This window comes from Lygodium microphyllum, chromosome 4 (assembly GCF_053477565.2).
Source record: "Lygodium microphyllum isolate KBCC chromosome 4, Lygodium_microphyllum_v1.1.10, whole genome shotgun sequence".
In the NCBI taxonomy this organism is placed as follows: domain Eukaryota; kingdom Viridiplantae; phylum Streptophyta; class Polypodiopsida; order Schizaeales; family Lygodiaceae; genus Lygodium; species Lygodium microphyllum.
In genome coordinates, this window is record NC_141138.1 from 109,509,392 (window position 1) to 109,526,346 (window position 16,955).

The 16,955-nt window shown below is 41.8% G+C and overlaps 1 protein-coding gene across 2 annotated transcripts; it reads left to right on the forward strand.

Moving 5' to 3' along the window:
• Positions 1 to 6,246: 6,246 nt before the first annotated feature.
• Positions 6,247 to 10,065, forward strand: LOC148037465 (Major facilitator superfamily protein). Of its 2 annotated transcripts, XM_087676416.1 has the most exons (3): positions 6,253 to 7,094; positions 7,624 to 8,483; positions 9,279 to 10,065. In XM_087676416.1, exons 1-3 carry the CDS (start codon positions 6,708 to 6,710, stop codon positions 9,730 to 9,732), a joined length of 1,701 nt encoding a protein of 566 aa, XP_087532542.1. In that variant the 5' UTR covers positions 6,253 to 6,707; the 3' UTR covers positions 9,733 to 10,065. The 2 variants fall into 2 exon arrangements, with proteins under 2 accessions (XP_087532543.1, XP_087532542.1); XM_087676417.1 differs by lacking the exon at positions 9,279 to 10,065 and having other exon boundaries at positions 6,247 to 7,094; positions 7,624 to 8,487.
• The last annotated feature ends 6,890 nt before the right edge of the window (positions 10,066 to 16,955 follow it).

Consider the following 16,955-nt stretch of genomic DNA (forward strand, 5'->3'; position numbering starts at 1 on the left):
AGGAGCCAATAGCATGAAATGTATCTTCCTTAGATACATATAGGAATCTAAAGCTTGCCAACTATATGATTATGAGGCTAAGAAGGTATTGCTACCTAAAATGTGGTGTTTGTGGAGCAACCACATGTAGTGGAGGAGAAATATCCATCTACATGATCATAAGAAGAAGAAGTAATCCACCATGTTTCTACACCAAATGCTGAAGTTTTTGTAAAGGAGGAGGAGGATATCTTATACGATGGAGTTTCTCAATGACAATAGCCTACTTTAGTACTAGAAGGGGGGGCACTTTCCAAGTGGGCAAAGAAGCTCTTTGATGGAAAGAATCTAGCTCCTATAATTGACAAGGATTGACTTGTTGATTGACATCAAATGTCAAAGAGAATAGAGGAACAAAGAAGGGACTTTGAACACATTGTTCTTAATGGCTAAGTTAATGCAAGTAGAGGATCCTACAAGATTGAATGAAGCTATGGATAATCCAAAGTGTAAATGTTTTATGCAATTAGAGTATAACAATTAAATAAAGACTAAAAGTGGGACTTGGTTGATCATCCAAATCATAGGGAAGTAATTGGTATAAAATGGGTTTGGAAGACCAAGTGTAGACTAGATGGATCTTTGGAAAAGTACAAGGCCTGACTTGTTGCATAAAGTTGGTCATAGATAGAAGGATTTAAATTTCAACAAACATTTGCATCTACATCTAGGATAGGCACTATTCATGTAGTACCAGCCTTAGCTACTCACAAGAAGTGACCATTCTTTGAGATACTTTGCATTCATGAATGGACACCTCAAGGAGGAGGTATATGTAGCCTAGCCACCAAGTTTTGAGGTGCCCCATCAACAAAATAAGGCTTGCAGGCTTAGTAAGGCATTGCATTAGTTTTTTAAAAAAACTAAGGACTTAGTATCAAAAGATAGATGGATATTTCAAAAGCATCATGATGCCTCAAGAACCTAGAAAAATCATCATTTTTGAATGAAAGTATGCTAGGGAGATTCTAAAGGCTGAGTGAGTGTAAAGCAATCATTTCACAAATGGATGTAATGTCAAAACTCTCATCAAAGGATGAATCAATACTTTTGGACATTACCCAATATCAAAAGCTTGTGGAAATCTTATCTTTTTGTGAAATACTAGGCCAAATCTTAGTTATGTAGTGGGAGTCCTAAGAAGGTTCTCAAATGATCCCTATGAGAATAATTGGAGAGTAAGGATGTCGGAGCTCATTAAGGATCAAGTTGTGGAGATAGACTATTGTTCCACAAAGGAAAATTGTGTTGACATATTTATCAAGGATCTTGGGAGTGATTAGCTAGCCCAACATCTTCATCAACTTGGTGTTAGACTAAACAAGTAGTTCACTTTTGGATGGACATTGAGGAAGGGTGTTGGAAATCACTCACATGCCTATGCTCCAAGTGTCAAATATTGTAAGTCCCCCAAATTAGGAGAAGTCATCATGGGTAGGCACTGGGCATTGACAACGCTCTTAATTTAGACATTGGAAGGGGTCTAACCTTGAAGACCATATGGTTATAAGATAGCCTATGTAGACTTGATGGTTGGGTCAAGTAGGAAAGGGTTAATGAAGTGACAAGTTATGGGTCATGGTAAATATTCCATGGAATATTCCCAAGCACTGGCCATTGTGTCAAATGGATCATGTGAGCAATGAGTCAAGGCAAACCACACGAGTGGTGAGTTAAGGGGGAATCATGTTGGAGATTATTTAATATCCTACATGTGTAAGATTCAATGGAGAATATTTAATATCCTACATGTGTAGCCAACACTACTCCCCAATTATCACCCTAACTATCAATGAGCAATAGCCTAGTTGATTGGGGGTGAGTGCATGAGTTATGGAAGGTTCAAAGTTTGAATCCCACAACTAGGTGGTTCTGTGGTGCCCCACCTTCAAGTGAAAAAAATGTGTGATCCCATTGATAGCAACTATCGAAAGGTATATAAAAACACATTGCCCAGAAGAGAAAACACTACTCCCCAACAACCTTATCCATCCACCTCTCACTCTATGGATCCATCTTTTCCTTAGCTACCATCCACCTTATGGATCAATCTACTGTCCACTTCTTGGATCCACCTTTTCCTCAACTACCATATTGATGTCTTTATGAGGCTCTTGTGTGTATAAATACAACATAACTATTGAGCAGTACCTATGAGATACCTTGTACACTCACTATCCTCTGTGTGTGTGTGTGTGTGTGTGTGTGTGTGTGTGCGTGCGTGCCTAGAGTGTGGGATATGCTTGTTAGCATCTTGGGGTTGTTCATACTATGTAAGAAGCTTTCTATTTAATCACATCCTCATTTCTTGGATATATAAAGGCAAGTAAGAAAGAGGCACATAAAATAAGACCTACAATTAGATGCATATAGTACTATAGCAAACTACTTGTGCTAGTTAGCAAGATAACTTGATAAGTGAACATTGTTCATAAAGAAGCAAGTAAGCTTTGCTAGCCAACCAATAAAGCTTGATTATTGTTCATAAAGAATGTAGCCTAGCCTAGCATTGGTGGGAGTAAAATACTTGAATGTGTAAAACCCTCTCTTAAACATGGAATAAGCCTAGGGATTTTTGATTGACAAATCCTTAAAGAACTACCCCTTAATCAAAGTATAGATCTCTTGCCCATCGTGCAATGCACAAATAGAAACACTACATATGGGATCTTAAGATGACACAATCATATCATAGAGATTGTTTGGAGAAACACATTAAAGGAAACTAACATCTTGATCCACACAAGCATGCTACCATGTGGATAGGCATAGACTTTGTCAACATAAGTAAAACATTCTAACATAAGTTGCACCCACGAGTAAATATTTCAACATAAAATCGTTCAACAATTGTCTTCAAATAATACCAAGTCTTACTTAATATACATAAGTAGATATAGTTACAACTCAATTAAAATTTTCCATATTATTTCAACTTTGGCACTTATAGAAAAAATTAAGGAAACATTAATGCAATATTTTATTAAAACTAAGGTAGCTTACATAGAAAGAAACACTGATCCAAAAGCTCTTCTCAATTTGCTTCTGATTTGTAATGCCATGGAGAGCTTTATTAGACCAATTGAGAGGGAGTTGCAAATGACAAAATGATATGGCCCATGTAAATCATTATCGGGTTCTAATGATCTGCCACTATAGAAGATTCAAGAGAAGAACCTTGACTTGCAATGCACTACATTAGGCCATTGTAAACTATGATCCTTTGGAACCTAATTGAAGCTATATTTCTCTTATTTGAATCAAATAGAACAATGCAAATAGATATGAGGAAGTTAAATCTAATGGCCACCATTGCCATCATTGTTGTTGATAGGGGTGATCCTAGCCAACTTTCTTGGTTTTACCTTGTTCTTAGTCTTGTCAATGGGTCCATCATGGGTGTCCAACCTTAATAATTGTCTAAGTGGGTGTCTAACCTTAATCATGTTGATGGGATTCAATCCCTCATGGGTGTCTAACATTAATCATTGTTTGAGTGGCTAGGCTATTAGTGACCATAGTTAGCAATGGTGATGGGCCTAGTGGTGATGAGGCTATAGCTTGCCTTGCCAATTGGTGTGATAGTGACCTTGAAGGGGTTAGGCTTGTATCCATTTTCCTGCCCTTGTAGACAATCGATCATCTCCATTAGCTTTGACATCTCAAGGGATACTTACTCTTACTTGCTTACTTAACATCAAGTTAGATGCACCCTTGAGTTTCGAACACCTTCTCCTTCAAAGCATTGATTTGAGAGAAAGATAGAGAGGGGCATGTACTTAAAAAAGTAGTGCAGTCACTTAATGAGAGAGAGAGAGAGAGAGAGAGAGAGAGAGAGAGAGAGAGAGAGAGAGAGAGAGAGAGAGAGAGAGAGAGAGAGAGAGAGAGAGAGAGAGAGAGAGAGAGAGAGAGAGAGAGAGAGAGAGAGAGAGAGAGAGAGAGAGAGAGAGAGAGAGAGAGAGAGAGAGAGAGAGAGAGAGGACCATGGGTCTTATCTCTCCTCCTTGATCCCTTATCCATCACCTCCTCCATCACTTTTTTGCAAGTATGGGATCTAGTAGCCAAGTATGGGGTCTTAACTCTTGTCCATCACTTTTTTTTCTATTTTCATATATATAGGTTAGTAAACATGCTAAAATGTTGACTTTATGGTTGAGTAAGCCAAATCAACATTGATCAAGGCCCCAAAGGTGCAAGAACACAAGTTCATACATTTATGCTAGAAGTAGCTATTAAAAGAAAAAGACACATGGGAAAGAGGGGCGTGTACTAGCAATTATGAGCACAAAAGTTGCTCAAAGGCAAGCTTGATCATCTGTGCATGGCGAATTGATCTTGGTGTTCATCGTGATGTGAGTCAGCTTGAGGCAAACTACATGGAGCTCAAGAAGGTTTCTAGATCCCATACTTTCAACATACATCTATTTATAAATGGAATGGGCTTTAAACCTTGAGGGGGTCACCTTAAAAAATGTAACTGTACCACGTGTGATTGATAGAAAGACATTTTATTTAGTAAAATTTGTAGGATTACATTTACAGAAGGGTTTTTAAAAATAGAAATTGGAAAAAATTTGTAAGTTTATTAAAGTGAAAGGGGTTGTTTTATTACCTTATAGCATGTAAGGAAAGGGTATTTTCTAATACCTTTTGAACGCACGTGATATAGAGGGTTTACATATAGTGCCCCCCCCGCCCCCCCCCCCCCCCCCCCCCCCCCCCTCCAGCCCCCCATTCATAAAGGAAGGGACACACACACACACACACACACACACAGAGAGAAGCCATCGATTTAGCTAGAATTGTGCCTTTTATTTTTGTTACTAAAAGAAAAAAGGGGTGGTTTGGGAGCATGCTATGCATGCCAAGCATGAGTGGGTTTTAGATTCGTAAAATCTACCAATTATAACATAGTATGGACTAGCTGATCTGGGTGACATTACTGGCCTATTAAAGCGAGGGTATGTGAACAATACTAAAAGTGCAATATAAAAATTTGTTATGTCTCATAAGTTAGGTGATTTGATGAGTTATTGCACAAGCAAGCATTTTGGTTCATTATTTTTCACTTCATGAAATGGAGTTACTTTATATTTTATAGCTTCTCTACTAATGCACAATCCTTTCATTTGTTGAAGTTAGGAGTCATCGTAATAGGATTTAGGTATCTAACACGAACACGATAAGTTGTTGTCATGGTATATGGGGTCACTTTTGATAAATGCATTGCTGGACAAACGCCTATATATGAATGCATAGCTAGTGTGTGTGTGCATGTGCACAACCGTGTACAAGTGCATGTATAGCTCTAAGCACACATAAGTCCATAAATAAATAAACAAAATCTTAAATCAAGTTGCTAAATCCTTATACATCTACCTTAAGTATGCATGGAGAGTGTAGTGTGAGGTAGACCTAGGGTGTTTTGTTAGAAAAGAGAAGAAAACTACGCTACCCAAAAAACATGAAGCTACTGAGGTATAGGTAGCTTTGCAAAACAACACATTTTTGCATAAGCTTAATTGACAATGACAATGATGGGCCAATGAAGTGGCACTAATCGATGCATTGTGTGAAGGTTTTATATAGAAGGTACGAATTGTTTGGCTCACATAAAACCTATATTCAATATTTAAGAAATCATGTTATGGCTTTGAGTAACTTTACAAGATAGATCATTACATGTGGATTGTGTTATTTGTTGTGTGGGAAACATGCACTTATTTTATTTTTGTGAAAAAGGGGTAGCAACTATGTGATAACGTGGCTATAGTTTGCATAGTTCCTTCCCTTTGCTCATTAGAAACTCCAAGTGAGCAACACATAGTGCTGTAATCTTCACAATGATGCTAGCTTTGCAAAGCGTGGTAGTGGGCTTGGTTGTCAACAATAGCCGTCTAATCTTGGATACTGTTTAAAGAAAGAGGCATGCAAATGCACATGTGTGAGCTATACCTTCGTAACATTGCATGTGTGAGGGTTCACAATGGAGTGCCTTGCTTGAGAGGATCAGTGGAGAGGTACAAGGAGAGGAATACTTGTGACATGCAAATGCACATGTGTGAGCTATACTCTTGAAATGTTGCATGTGCGAGGGTTCACCATGGAGTATATGGAGATCATGCATATGCCATAGAGTGCCTCCCTTGAGAGGATCGTTTGAGAGGTACAAGAAGAGGAGCACTTGTAGAGGCAAGTTAAAGGAAGAGGCACTTGCGACGAGATGGGTAGATTGTAACCAACCGCGTATGATAGCCTAGAATGTGTGAGGGAGATATCTTTGCAATGTGGGCAAGGGGGTGGTAGAGAGAGGGGCAAGCTAACCTTTATAGCAGCAATTTTGTTCGTCTTCCATCATCGATCAGAGTCTGGCCACTGTTAATACCCAGCCAAGTGGGACTCACGTATGTGAAGCAACAGTAAAGGTCCATGCGCTAATATCTCTCTCTCTCAGACAAGAGATCTAGAGACACAGATGAATGCGAGAGACCTTACGATACGCTAACAAGACGCACATCCCCCCCCTCCCCTTTCTCTCTCTCTCTCTCTCTCTCAATCAATCAATGAAACAGGCCACGGCCGGTACAGTCCTGTAATACCCCCGCCCTTCGCTTGCAAACCTCTGTCGGGCCGCCTCGCCTTAGCATTCTCTCCTGATTCTGCAGCAAATGCGAGAATCAGAGAAGCTTCGACCCCAAATGAGAGAATCAGAGACGCTTGAACCCGCACAGAAGAGGCCTTCCTCTCGCAACCTTGCCACCAAATGGCTCGGCTTCATGTCTGCCCTGTGGGTGCAGGCCATCTCCGGCAACAACTACACGTTCGCCAATTACTCCGTCGAGCTCAAGGCAATCATGAGCCTCAACCAGGTCGAATTGAACGGACTGAGCTCGGCTAAGGATGTCGGAAAGGCCTTTGGCGTTGTCGCCGGCCTCCTCTCCGACATCTTCCCTACATGGGTCATCCTGCTGATCGGATCTGTGGAGGGTATGCTTGGCTATGGTGTCCAATGGCTCGTCGTCAGCCAGAAGGTGCAGCCGCTGCCGTATTGGCTGGTAAGTTCGGTCATCAGTCAGAATTCCGTCGCATGTTTGATCACTGGTCGGAATTCGGACGGGATTAGTCAAGTTTGCATTCCAACATTGTCAATGTTAGGGACTCGATTGTGACAGAATTTCTTGATGGGGGCTCCCACCTTGATGACAATTCTGACATGGTTTCTCAGTTGGGACTTTTTAAAAATGGAGCCTTCATCTTAAATGAAAATTCTGTGACAGAGTTTTTCAGATGGGAATCCTGGAATGGAACCTTCATCTTAAATGAAAATTCTGTAACTGGGTTTCTCAGTTAGAAAATTTTCAATGGAGCCTTCATCTTAAATGAAAATTCTGTCACAGGATTTCTCAATGAGGAAATTTTCACTGGGGCCTTCCATCTTAGACCAAAATTCTGTCAGTGTGGACTCAGGATTTCCCCATGCCTACTTCCATCTTGACGGAATTTGTTTTGCCAATTCTGTTGGTGTGGACTGGGGAGTTTTCCATGCCTACTTCCATCTTGAAAAATTTTGTTTTGCCATTGCAGATGTGCATCGTCATGTGCATGGGTGGCAATAGTACCACCTGGATGAACACCGCCGTATTGGTCACATGTGTCAGGAACTTCCGCCGCAATCGCGGGCCTGTCTCCGGTATTCTCAAGGCATACGTTGGTCTCAGCACTGCCATTTTTACAGACCTGTGCGAGGCCCTATTCACAGGAGATGCCTCCTCCTTTGTCCTGATGCTGTCTCTTGTGCCATTCGGGATATGTCTGATTGCCATGTTCTTGCTGAAGCCAGTTGAGCCTGCACACAATCCGAAGGAAGAACAGGAGGAGGTGCGGTGCTTCGCATTCCTCAATTCAGTGGCGATTGTGCTGGCAGTGTACCTGCTGGTGTACGATCTGAGCGGGATCGATAATGTGGTGGTGACTAAGTACATAGCAGGGGGGCTGATTGTGATACTGGCGCTGCCAGCGGTTCTCCCGGTGTATCTGCATTTCAAGGTGGCAAAGGAGGGGGCGAACGAGGCAACAACGCCGCTGCTGGGCAAGATACATGGAGGACTAACAGAAGAAGCAGGAACAACAACAACAAAAACAGTGGAGGCAGTGGAGCAGGGGAGACTGCCCTTTTATGATGATGATGCTGATGATCGTGTTCCAGGGAAGAAACGATTGGGAGACGACTTCACCGTGCTGGAGGCGCTGCGGACAGCAGATTTCTGGCTGCTGTTCGTGTGCTTCCTATGCGGTGTGGGAACAGGGATGGCCATGATCAACAATCTAGGGCAGATTGGGCAGTCCATGGGCTACTCCAGCGTTGCCATATTCGTGTCTATGACCAGCATTTGGGGTTTCTTCGGACGCCTGGCATCAGGTGCACTATCAGAATTCTTAATCCGGTAAGTGACAGTATGAATTGATGCACATTCTTTACTGTTATGTGCTGTGGTAGCATTGGGGGGCACTAGTGAATGTTCTCCGTTTATTCAGTCAACAGTGATCAACATTATTGAATCAACAGTTATCGTAGGGCACTAGTGAGGCATTAGATTAGCATCAGGAGGAACACACTCTGTCCTCATAATGGAATAACAATAACAAGGATACCATGTCTCCTTACAATACAATAATGATACAAAAGGCTCTGCCAATCTACTTTTAGAGTTGATTACAAGGAATCTAGTGTCCTTTTACACATACATTCTTGTTTCTTTACAAACACATTCTTTATGATACCAATATTCTAAGGCTATGCCAATCTACTTACATAAATTTGATTGTGTGGTCTCTATTTTATGCACGTGCTCATATAGACCTTCTCCATATAGACCTCCAAAATATAGCAAAATAAGCTTAATTCTCTTTACCTATGTTACATTGAGTGTGGATCGAGTAAAGGACTTTTGTTGAATATGACAGGGGTTTTTGTATCACAGTTAATCACTAATAACAGGATTATCAGTATTAAAATCAAGTTAATCACTCTAATATCAAGAACAGAAAGTGGGATTATCAGGATTAAAATCAGTTTAGTCACTCTAATATCACTAAGAGAAAGTGAGAGAACAAAGTTCAGATACTGAGGCTACTAAGCAATATGTCAATAGCACATTAGTTCTTTATAGTCTGATTTGATGCTGCTTGTAGCTGCATTATCGGTCTAATTGATTTGAATCAACAAATAATGTGGGCAGGTGGCATGCAGTGCCGCGGCCGGCGGTGCTGGCAGCGTCGCAACTGGTGATGACGGCCGGGTACGTGGTGCTGGCCACAGGAGTGATTGGGTCGCTATACGTGGGGAGCATTGTGGTGGGAGTGTGTTATGGGGTAAGGCTGGCGGTGTCGGTGCCGGTGGCGTCCGAGCTATTTGGGCTGCGCTGCTTTGGTATGATGTACAACCTGCTGATCCTCAACCTGCCACTGGGGTCCTTCCTCTTCTCCAGCCTGCTGGCAGGCTTCCTGTATGACCGCGAGGCGGCGCGGGATGGGGGCACCACCTGCCTGGGTGCACACTGCTACCGCACAGTTTTCCTGGTGATGGCGGGCGTCTCATTGCTGGGCATGGGGCTGGACGTGCTCCTCGCCATCCGCACCCGCCGCCTTTACCGCCGGGTGCAGCGCTCCAAGCTCTCCTCCACCAAGGCCTGAGACACATGCACATTCTCTAGCCTCTTCTCCTCTCTTTTGCTGCTGCTATGTATCCATTGGCCAGCCGCCCCGGCCGCCGCCCCCCCGCCCGTTTTCCTGCAAAGAAAATCCTTTGGCGAGGGCGAGAGAGAAGTTAATCATTATGTCCTCCCTGATTGATTGCTACCTGCTCATCAAAAATCTCTCTCTCTCTCTCTCTCTCTCTCTCTCCACCCACGGCAAATAGATTTGGTTAGCTGATACAAAAACCTTTTAATTTTTGGAGGGTTTCTAATCAAATTACATGTATTTGCTACTTTTGGAACTAAAATTTTTAGTGAACACTATTTGAAATGCTTGTGTTGGGACTTAAAATTTTCTAACTTTTCCTTTTAAATTTTAACTTTTGTGCAATTTTACATTAAACTTTAGTTATTTATACACACACACACACACACACTCTCTCTCTCTCTCTCTCTTTCTCTCTCTCAACCACCACTTGAGGGCATGTTGCAATCTATCCTTGAGCACTCACCGTAACATGTGATACTCTATCATTAGTTCAACATTGGGAAAAAGAAAAGATGCGTCTTAGAAGCTCAGGGTAAAGCTTGAGAGACCATTCCAAAGCAAGTTCTTATGTGTGCTTGTGTGCTTACCTTTTGTGAGCCAGTGAGGTTCGTGGCATTCTCATTTGTTAATGGGGTGCTAGTAGACCCTTGCTTTTGTTTGAACCGTGAACAAAGCTTATTGGAAGTGATATCACATGGTGTGCTTGGGAAGCCTTTGAGCTTGGGGTCGAAGACCAGCAACTTTTCTACACCTACATTTACAAGTGATGATTGAGAATGAGTGCAAGATGTATGTCTTGTGTTGTGGTTAGTACCACAACACGAGGAGATATAGCCCATATCACATTGTATCATTGACCTTTATTGAAATTTTAGGAAACCATCACATTCATAAGGAGTAACTTTAAATGCTTCTCCCACACATGATGTGTTAAGCCTCCAAGTTATAGAATGTATTATTGTAGCTATTAAAGTTGAAGTTCTAGGGCAAAACATAAGGGAGCTAGCAAATTTCTTGATTGGCAATAGGTTATTGTAGCTAGTGAAGTTGAAGTTAAAAGTTCTAGGAAAAATTGCGGACCTACTTGATTTCTTGAAGTTGATTGGCATTAGGTTAGTGTAGCTAATGAAGTTGAAGTTAAAAGTTCTAGGAAAGATTATGGACCTACTTGATTTCTTGATTATGAATAGGTCGGAGAACATTTTCTTGCCATAATTATTAAAAAAGGGTGAAAGGTTATTATGAAACCTTGTTCTATGTGTATTGGGCCAAATATTGGGCTATCCATATGATTTTCTAGATTGAAGAGTGGTTATTTGATTTTTTAAGTCCAAAAGATTAGTTGTATTGCCAAAAAGAACTCCCACAAGGCTAGCCATTGTTTCACCCCTAAATTTATCCTTTTTAAAAACAATATGCTTAGAAATAATATTTTAAACATATCGAAAGAGGTATTTACACAGCCTATTGGAAGGTCTTCAAGGCCCCAAAGTCTTATGCCTTAGAAAGACCCTTACAAAAAAATTTAAAGTCATTGTCAGATGATGTAAATCCTTTAAGTGTTACCAAAATCTCACGCCTTATCCTTATCCACCTATCCTTAGTGATTGCAAGGGTTTTGGTCTTGCCAAAAATCCTATCATATTTTTTGCATGGTTACATGCGCAATCATGTTCCATTGTTTTTAAGGTCTACTCATCCAACATGCCTCTATTTCCAAAGAGTATAAGCTTGCACTCCATAGATTCAAAGAATCTAGCTCTATAGACCTAACCTTGAATCCGTCTCCATAAACTTTTAACTTCTCTGCACTGCCAAAAAATATTTTCCTAACAAAAAAGACAAAGGGAATACGTGAGCATAAGCTTGCTTAACCTCTCTCTTGTAGTCAGCTTATTCATAACCACCTTCCATAGCATGAAGTTTAGTTTCTTTAAGGGGGTAGCTTTGCACTCCCAAAAAAGATCCCTTATAGATTCATTTTCTTGATTTCAAAAAAGACAAAGGGGGTACGTGGGCATAAGCTTGCTTAACCTCTCTCTTGTAGTCAGCTTCTTCATAACTACCTTCCATAGCATGAAGTTTAGTTGTACATGTCTTGAAGTTTTAATAGTTTTGAAAATACATAAGCTATAATAGTTTTGAGAATAAATATGTAAATTAAAAAAAAACCCTAAAATTTCACCGACATGTGGCCTACCTACGGGTGATAACTCATAGCACACCGATAGGCAACGTGAGCCAAGGCTAAGGTCCTTTGCAAAGTCCTTCGCTCTCTTGCATTGCCACAATATCCTCCTAGTACGGCCAACATATACCTACCCAAGTTTCCCTCATAAACTCTTTCACATGTCATCCAATCCATCCTCAAATTTTCCAATGTCCTTTGCATGAAGCTAGCTTCAGTTCTAGTCACCAGGCCATTCATATCCTCATTTCTTCACATAGGCATGAATTTCTTCCAGTTCGAGTCCTAGACATCCTCCCATCTGGATGTTCCTTTGTATACCAATTGCTTAGTTAGCATGTCCTCCTTTGCTGTCACGAGGATTGAAAGCTTCCTTGAAGGACCAAATGATTTGCTTCAACGAGGGGTCACCCCACACTTGGCAATGTCCAGAACCACTTGCTAGGTCTGCACTATCTTATATGCCACCTGGGAGTGGCGAAGATTTATCCATTGCCTTGTAAGCAATCAATCAACCCAAGAAAGGTTGATCTTGCCCATCCCTTTAATGTGTGCTCCTTGTAGCCAATGCTCAAGGAGTATATTCCACGGTTGTGCTTCTTCCATTCTTTTGAATAGATTGAACAACAATGCATAGGCTTTTGGAGATAGCTTTGGGACACCGAGACCACCATCTTCCTCTTTGGAGATTCTAAGAGATCATGAAATTGACCTCCATCCCCTTTGGACAAATTGCTAGTCCTACAACAACATCGCAAAAATGTGCTTCAATCTTGGTCCAAGTGGAGTTACTAAAGTTTAGGACCATAGCAAGGAAGGTTATAGTCAAAGCAAGCATTGTTATAATCACCAAGATCCTACCCAAAAAGGATATTGGCCAATCCATCCATGGTTTCATCTTGCTTCTGACTCTTAGTTCCATCCGGTCTGCCCTTTGCCGCATTGTTATCCCCACACTAAGAGGACAACCAAGGCACCTAAGGATGTGTCCATGTCAAATTACATTACAACCAAGCATCTACTATCAAATACCATGACCCTTTCAATTGAATTCTTGAAATTTCAACTCGAAATCCTTCAAGGCAATGCTCCACCTTATTGAGAAGATAATGCCATATACTGTCATGAGGATGAATAGCAAGAGACAACATAAAGCACTCCCTAATCTGCTTACATCTATCATGACAACCCTCTCCTATATTTAGCTTGGGACCTACTAAAGTGCTTAGCCATGTCAGTGATTGCAGCAGTGCATCTAAGCCAGTTTTTAAGAGGGTGAGCATATTGGTTGCTATTGCTTGTCATAGCCTCTCTCAGTTGTTGCTGACAGAAACTTTTCCAAAAAGGAAACATTAAATCTACATAAATGGGGGTCCTGTTGGGGGTAAAGGCGCCTCCGCACCTAGCCACCTGTGCATTACTACACTGACAATACCCACCACTGCACATTGCAGGTGGCGGGCGCCCGTCATCGTCACTTTATTCTTTATTCTTTTAGTGACAGTTTGAATAAAGGAAGGCCCGGTTACACATTGTGACTATTGGAGTTCCCATTTTGTGTCTCTCTCTTTCTTGCTCTTGCTCTTTCGCCATAGCTCTTCCAAGCAAGCTTCGATCCTTCTGACCTTTCAATTGGTATCAGAGTGTGGTTTCTTGAGCATTCCGACTTGGTTCATGACTCCTTTAGCTTCCTATTGATTACCTACACTCAATGGGTCTTCTTTCCGGTAGCCATAGCCGACTCTCTCGAGCTCCCATCACTCCCCAGCTTCTTGAGCACCTACACCACCCCTTTGCGCACCCTCAGGGCATTGCATCAGAGGTATTTCTTCATTTTCTTCAGGGTTTCATTGAGCTCACATGTCTACAGGTCTGAGAAGAGAAAGGGGACAGCACCATTGAAGCTCCCGTGCTTCATATCTCATCATACACATCCTGTGGCTACTTAAGGTTTCTTGTGTGCCTCCCTTGACACGTGGTAAAGCCCTAGAGCACCCTGAATCCCATCAACTTAAGTAGCAAACCCTCCAGCCAGGTGGCATGAATTTGCGCCAGTTCTTCATGGTAGCCCCTGGATAGCTCATCCCAATCACCTATTTGTGTCAAGTCTTGCCGGTGTTGTGTACACTTTGCCCTATTACACATGGGGTGTGCCAGCTTACTGATGGATTCATTTGGTATGCTTGGGTATTTGCTCCATGTCCATATGGTTGGCCACATGTTGATTTATGCCCGCTTGATGCTAGTTATGCTTTGACAATTAATGGTTGACTTGGTGCATTCATTTTGCTTATAGTTTGCTCTCATTGTACCTGGTTGTAATTTATTACAGCAAGCATTTATGTATGGACTGACATGGAATTTTCATGTTGAAACATCATGATTTTATGTACTTTTGATGGTACTAGGTGGGCAACATCATTAGCTATCAATTCGTGGTCATTTTGCATTGGTTTTGGTGGTATTTTGGTTGTTTGCAACAGAAAACAGTAATCAGTTTTGAACTGTCTGCATTGTTTTAGCTTGCAGTATGGCATCTTCTTCCATTGATAGTGCTATCTTCAACATCACTAAGCTTGATGGTACAAATTATGCCTATTGGAAGAGCCAAGTTTGGCATGTATTGGTGCAAAAATCGCAAATAAAACCATTAAGGTTGCATGGAGAACAACTTGAAACTATGTATGATTGATGACAAAATGATGGAGCTTGATGAGTTATGCAAGTCCACCCTCATCTTGTCTCTCACTGAACAGGTGCATTACAATGTGGTTGAGAAAGCACAAAGTGCTTGGCAACTTTGGGATAAGATTAATAACCTTTACGATAAGAAAAGTCTAGCAAGTCAGATGTATTGGTCGAAGCAACTTATGGACCTACACATGAAGGAGAATATGATGATGTCTGCTCATTTGAGCCAGTTCCATGCTATTCTCAAGAACTTGACTTCACAGGCCATTACCTTCAATGATGAGGTCACTCCATTGTTTTTTCTTGGGACTTTGAGTGAGTCATGGGATGTATTCCGCACTGCCTTATGTGCTCCTCTTACTACTTTGAACTTGCATGATGTAGAGAGCACTCTTCTGCAGGGAAGAGATCAACCGTAAGAACTTGGATGCCTCTCATGTGCTGCATGCTTTGATTGTTAGAGGTGGAGATGGTAATGGAAAGAATGACTGTGGGAATGGCCGTGGCAGAGACTCGCAGAAGTCTAGGTCTAAGTCGTTTGGTAAGTCGCGCAATAAGTCTCGTGGGAGAAATGCTAATGTGACATGTCATCATTGCGGCAAGAAGGGTCATATACGCCCACAGTGTCATGAGTTGTGCAGTGAGAAGCGCAAACAAAAGGGGAAATACAAAGTACAGGAAAAGTCCTCTAATCGCAGCATGGTACCTGCGAAATCTAGTGTGAAAATTGAGGAAATAAATGTCATACAGACTAATGACTCTGATGAGGAGTACATACTAGTAGCTAGTTCCTGTAATGCTACGTTGTTGACTGAGGTTCACTCTATGTATGCACAGTGCTGACTTTTGGATTATGGTGCTTCATTTCATGTTACATCATGCCATGAGTGGTTCCATTCCTATCGCACTATCTCTGGTTCAGTTGGCTTGGGTGATCACAGGTCACTTGCTATTGTTGGCATTGGAGATGTACGACTGCAATTCTCTATTGGCAGTACTTTTCTATTACAGGATGTACGTCATGTACCTGCACTTACATGCAGTCTTATGTCTATAGGATAGATTGATGATGTTGGGTTTCATGTCTCTTTTGGGGATTCTTCCTGGAAGATCACATGTGGCAGACTTGTGCTTGCTAGAGGTACCAAGGTTGGCAGCCTCTATCCTCTTGTAGTTGATGGGTCCTCTATTGACCATGTTTTGTCATTGGGTTCCATCCCACATGTATCTCTTTGGCATGCCCATTTAGGCCATATGTCTTTGAAGGGAATGAAAATGCTTTTTGGTTTTGTAGTACTTACTATCCCTTGACTATGCATATTTTGATTCATGTGAGCATTGTCTTTATGGTAGACAGACTAGGAATATGCATAAGAAGTCTGGTAGGATACACATGAGTGAGCCCTTGGCATTGGTATATTCGGATGTCTATGGGCCCATGCCCTATCAATTGATGGGTGGTGCAAAGTATTTTGTGACGTTTGATGATTTTTCGCATAAAGTCTAGGCTTATCCCATTAAGATTTAAGTCAAATGTATTGGTGGTGTTTCAGAGATGGCTTGTATTGGTTGAGACCCAAACTGGGCATAGGCTGAAATGCCTTAAGATTGACAATGGGGGAGAATATGTGTTGCGTGCCTTTGAGCAACTATGTGACGAGAGGGGTATTAAGCGTCAGTTGACCGCCCCCTATACCCCACCCCAGAATGGTTTGGCTGAGCAGATGAATAGAACCATCCGGGAGCGTGTACGAAGTATGCTTAGCCATGCGCCTATCACAGAGCTTTTGGATTGAGGCAGTCAATACAATTGTGCATATCATAAATAGATAACCTTCCAGTGGCTTGGATTTTCAGGTTGTAGAGGAGGTATAGACTAGGAAACATTCATCTTGTGTGCATCTACGTGTCTTTGGATGTGAAGCATACTGCCATGTGCACTAGGACAAGCGTAGTAAGCTAGATCCTAAGAGTGTCAAATGCATTTTCCTTGGCTATGGAGATGCAAGCGAGATGGTTACCGCCTCTCGGATCCGCAGGCACAAAAAGTCATCTGCAGCCATGATGTAGTCTTCCATGAAGACAAGATGCATAGGCAGCCTGAGAAGGTGGTAGAGATACATAGGGTTATATTCCAGGAGGAGCCACATGCTCCTGCACAGCAAGTTGGACAGCTTGTAGTAGCAGTTGGTACACATAGGCAGGGTGTTGGATAGGATGTTGGACATGTAGCAGAGTCTGCAATGAGATGGTCTACTAGAGATAGATGTCTGCCTGATAGATTTGAGCCCTC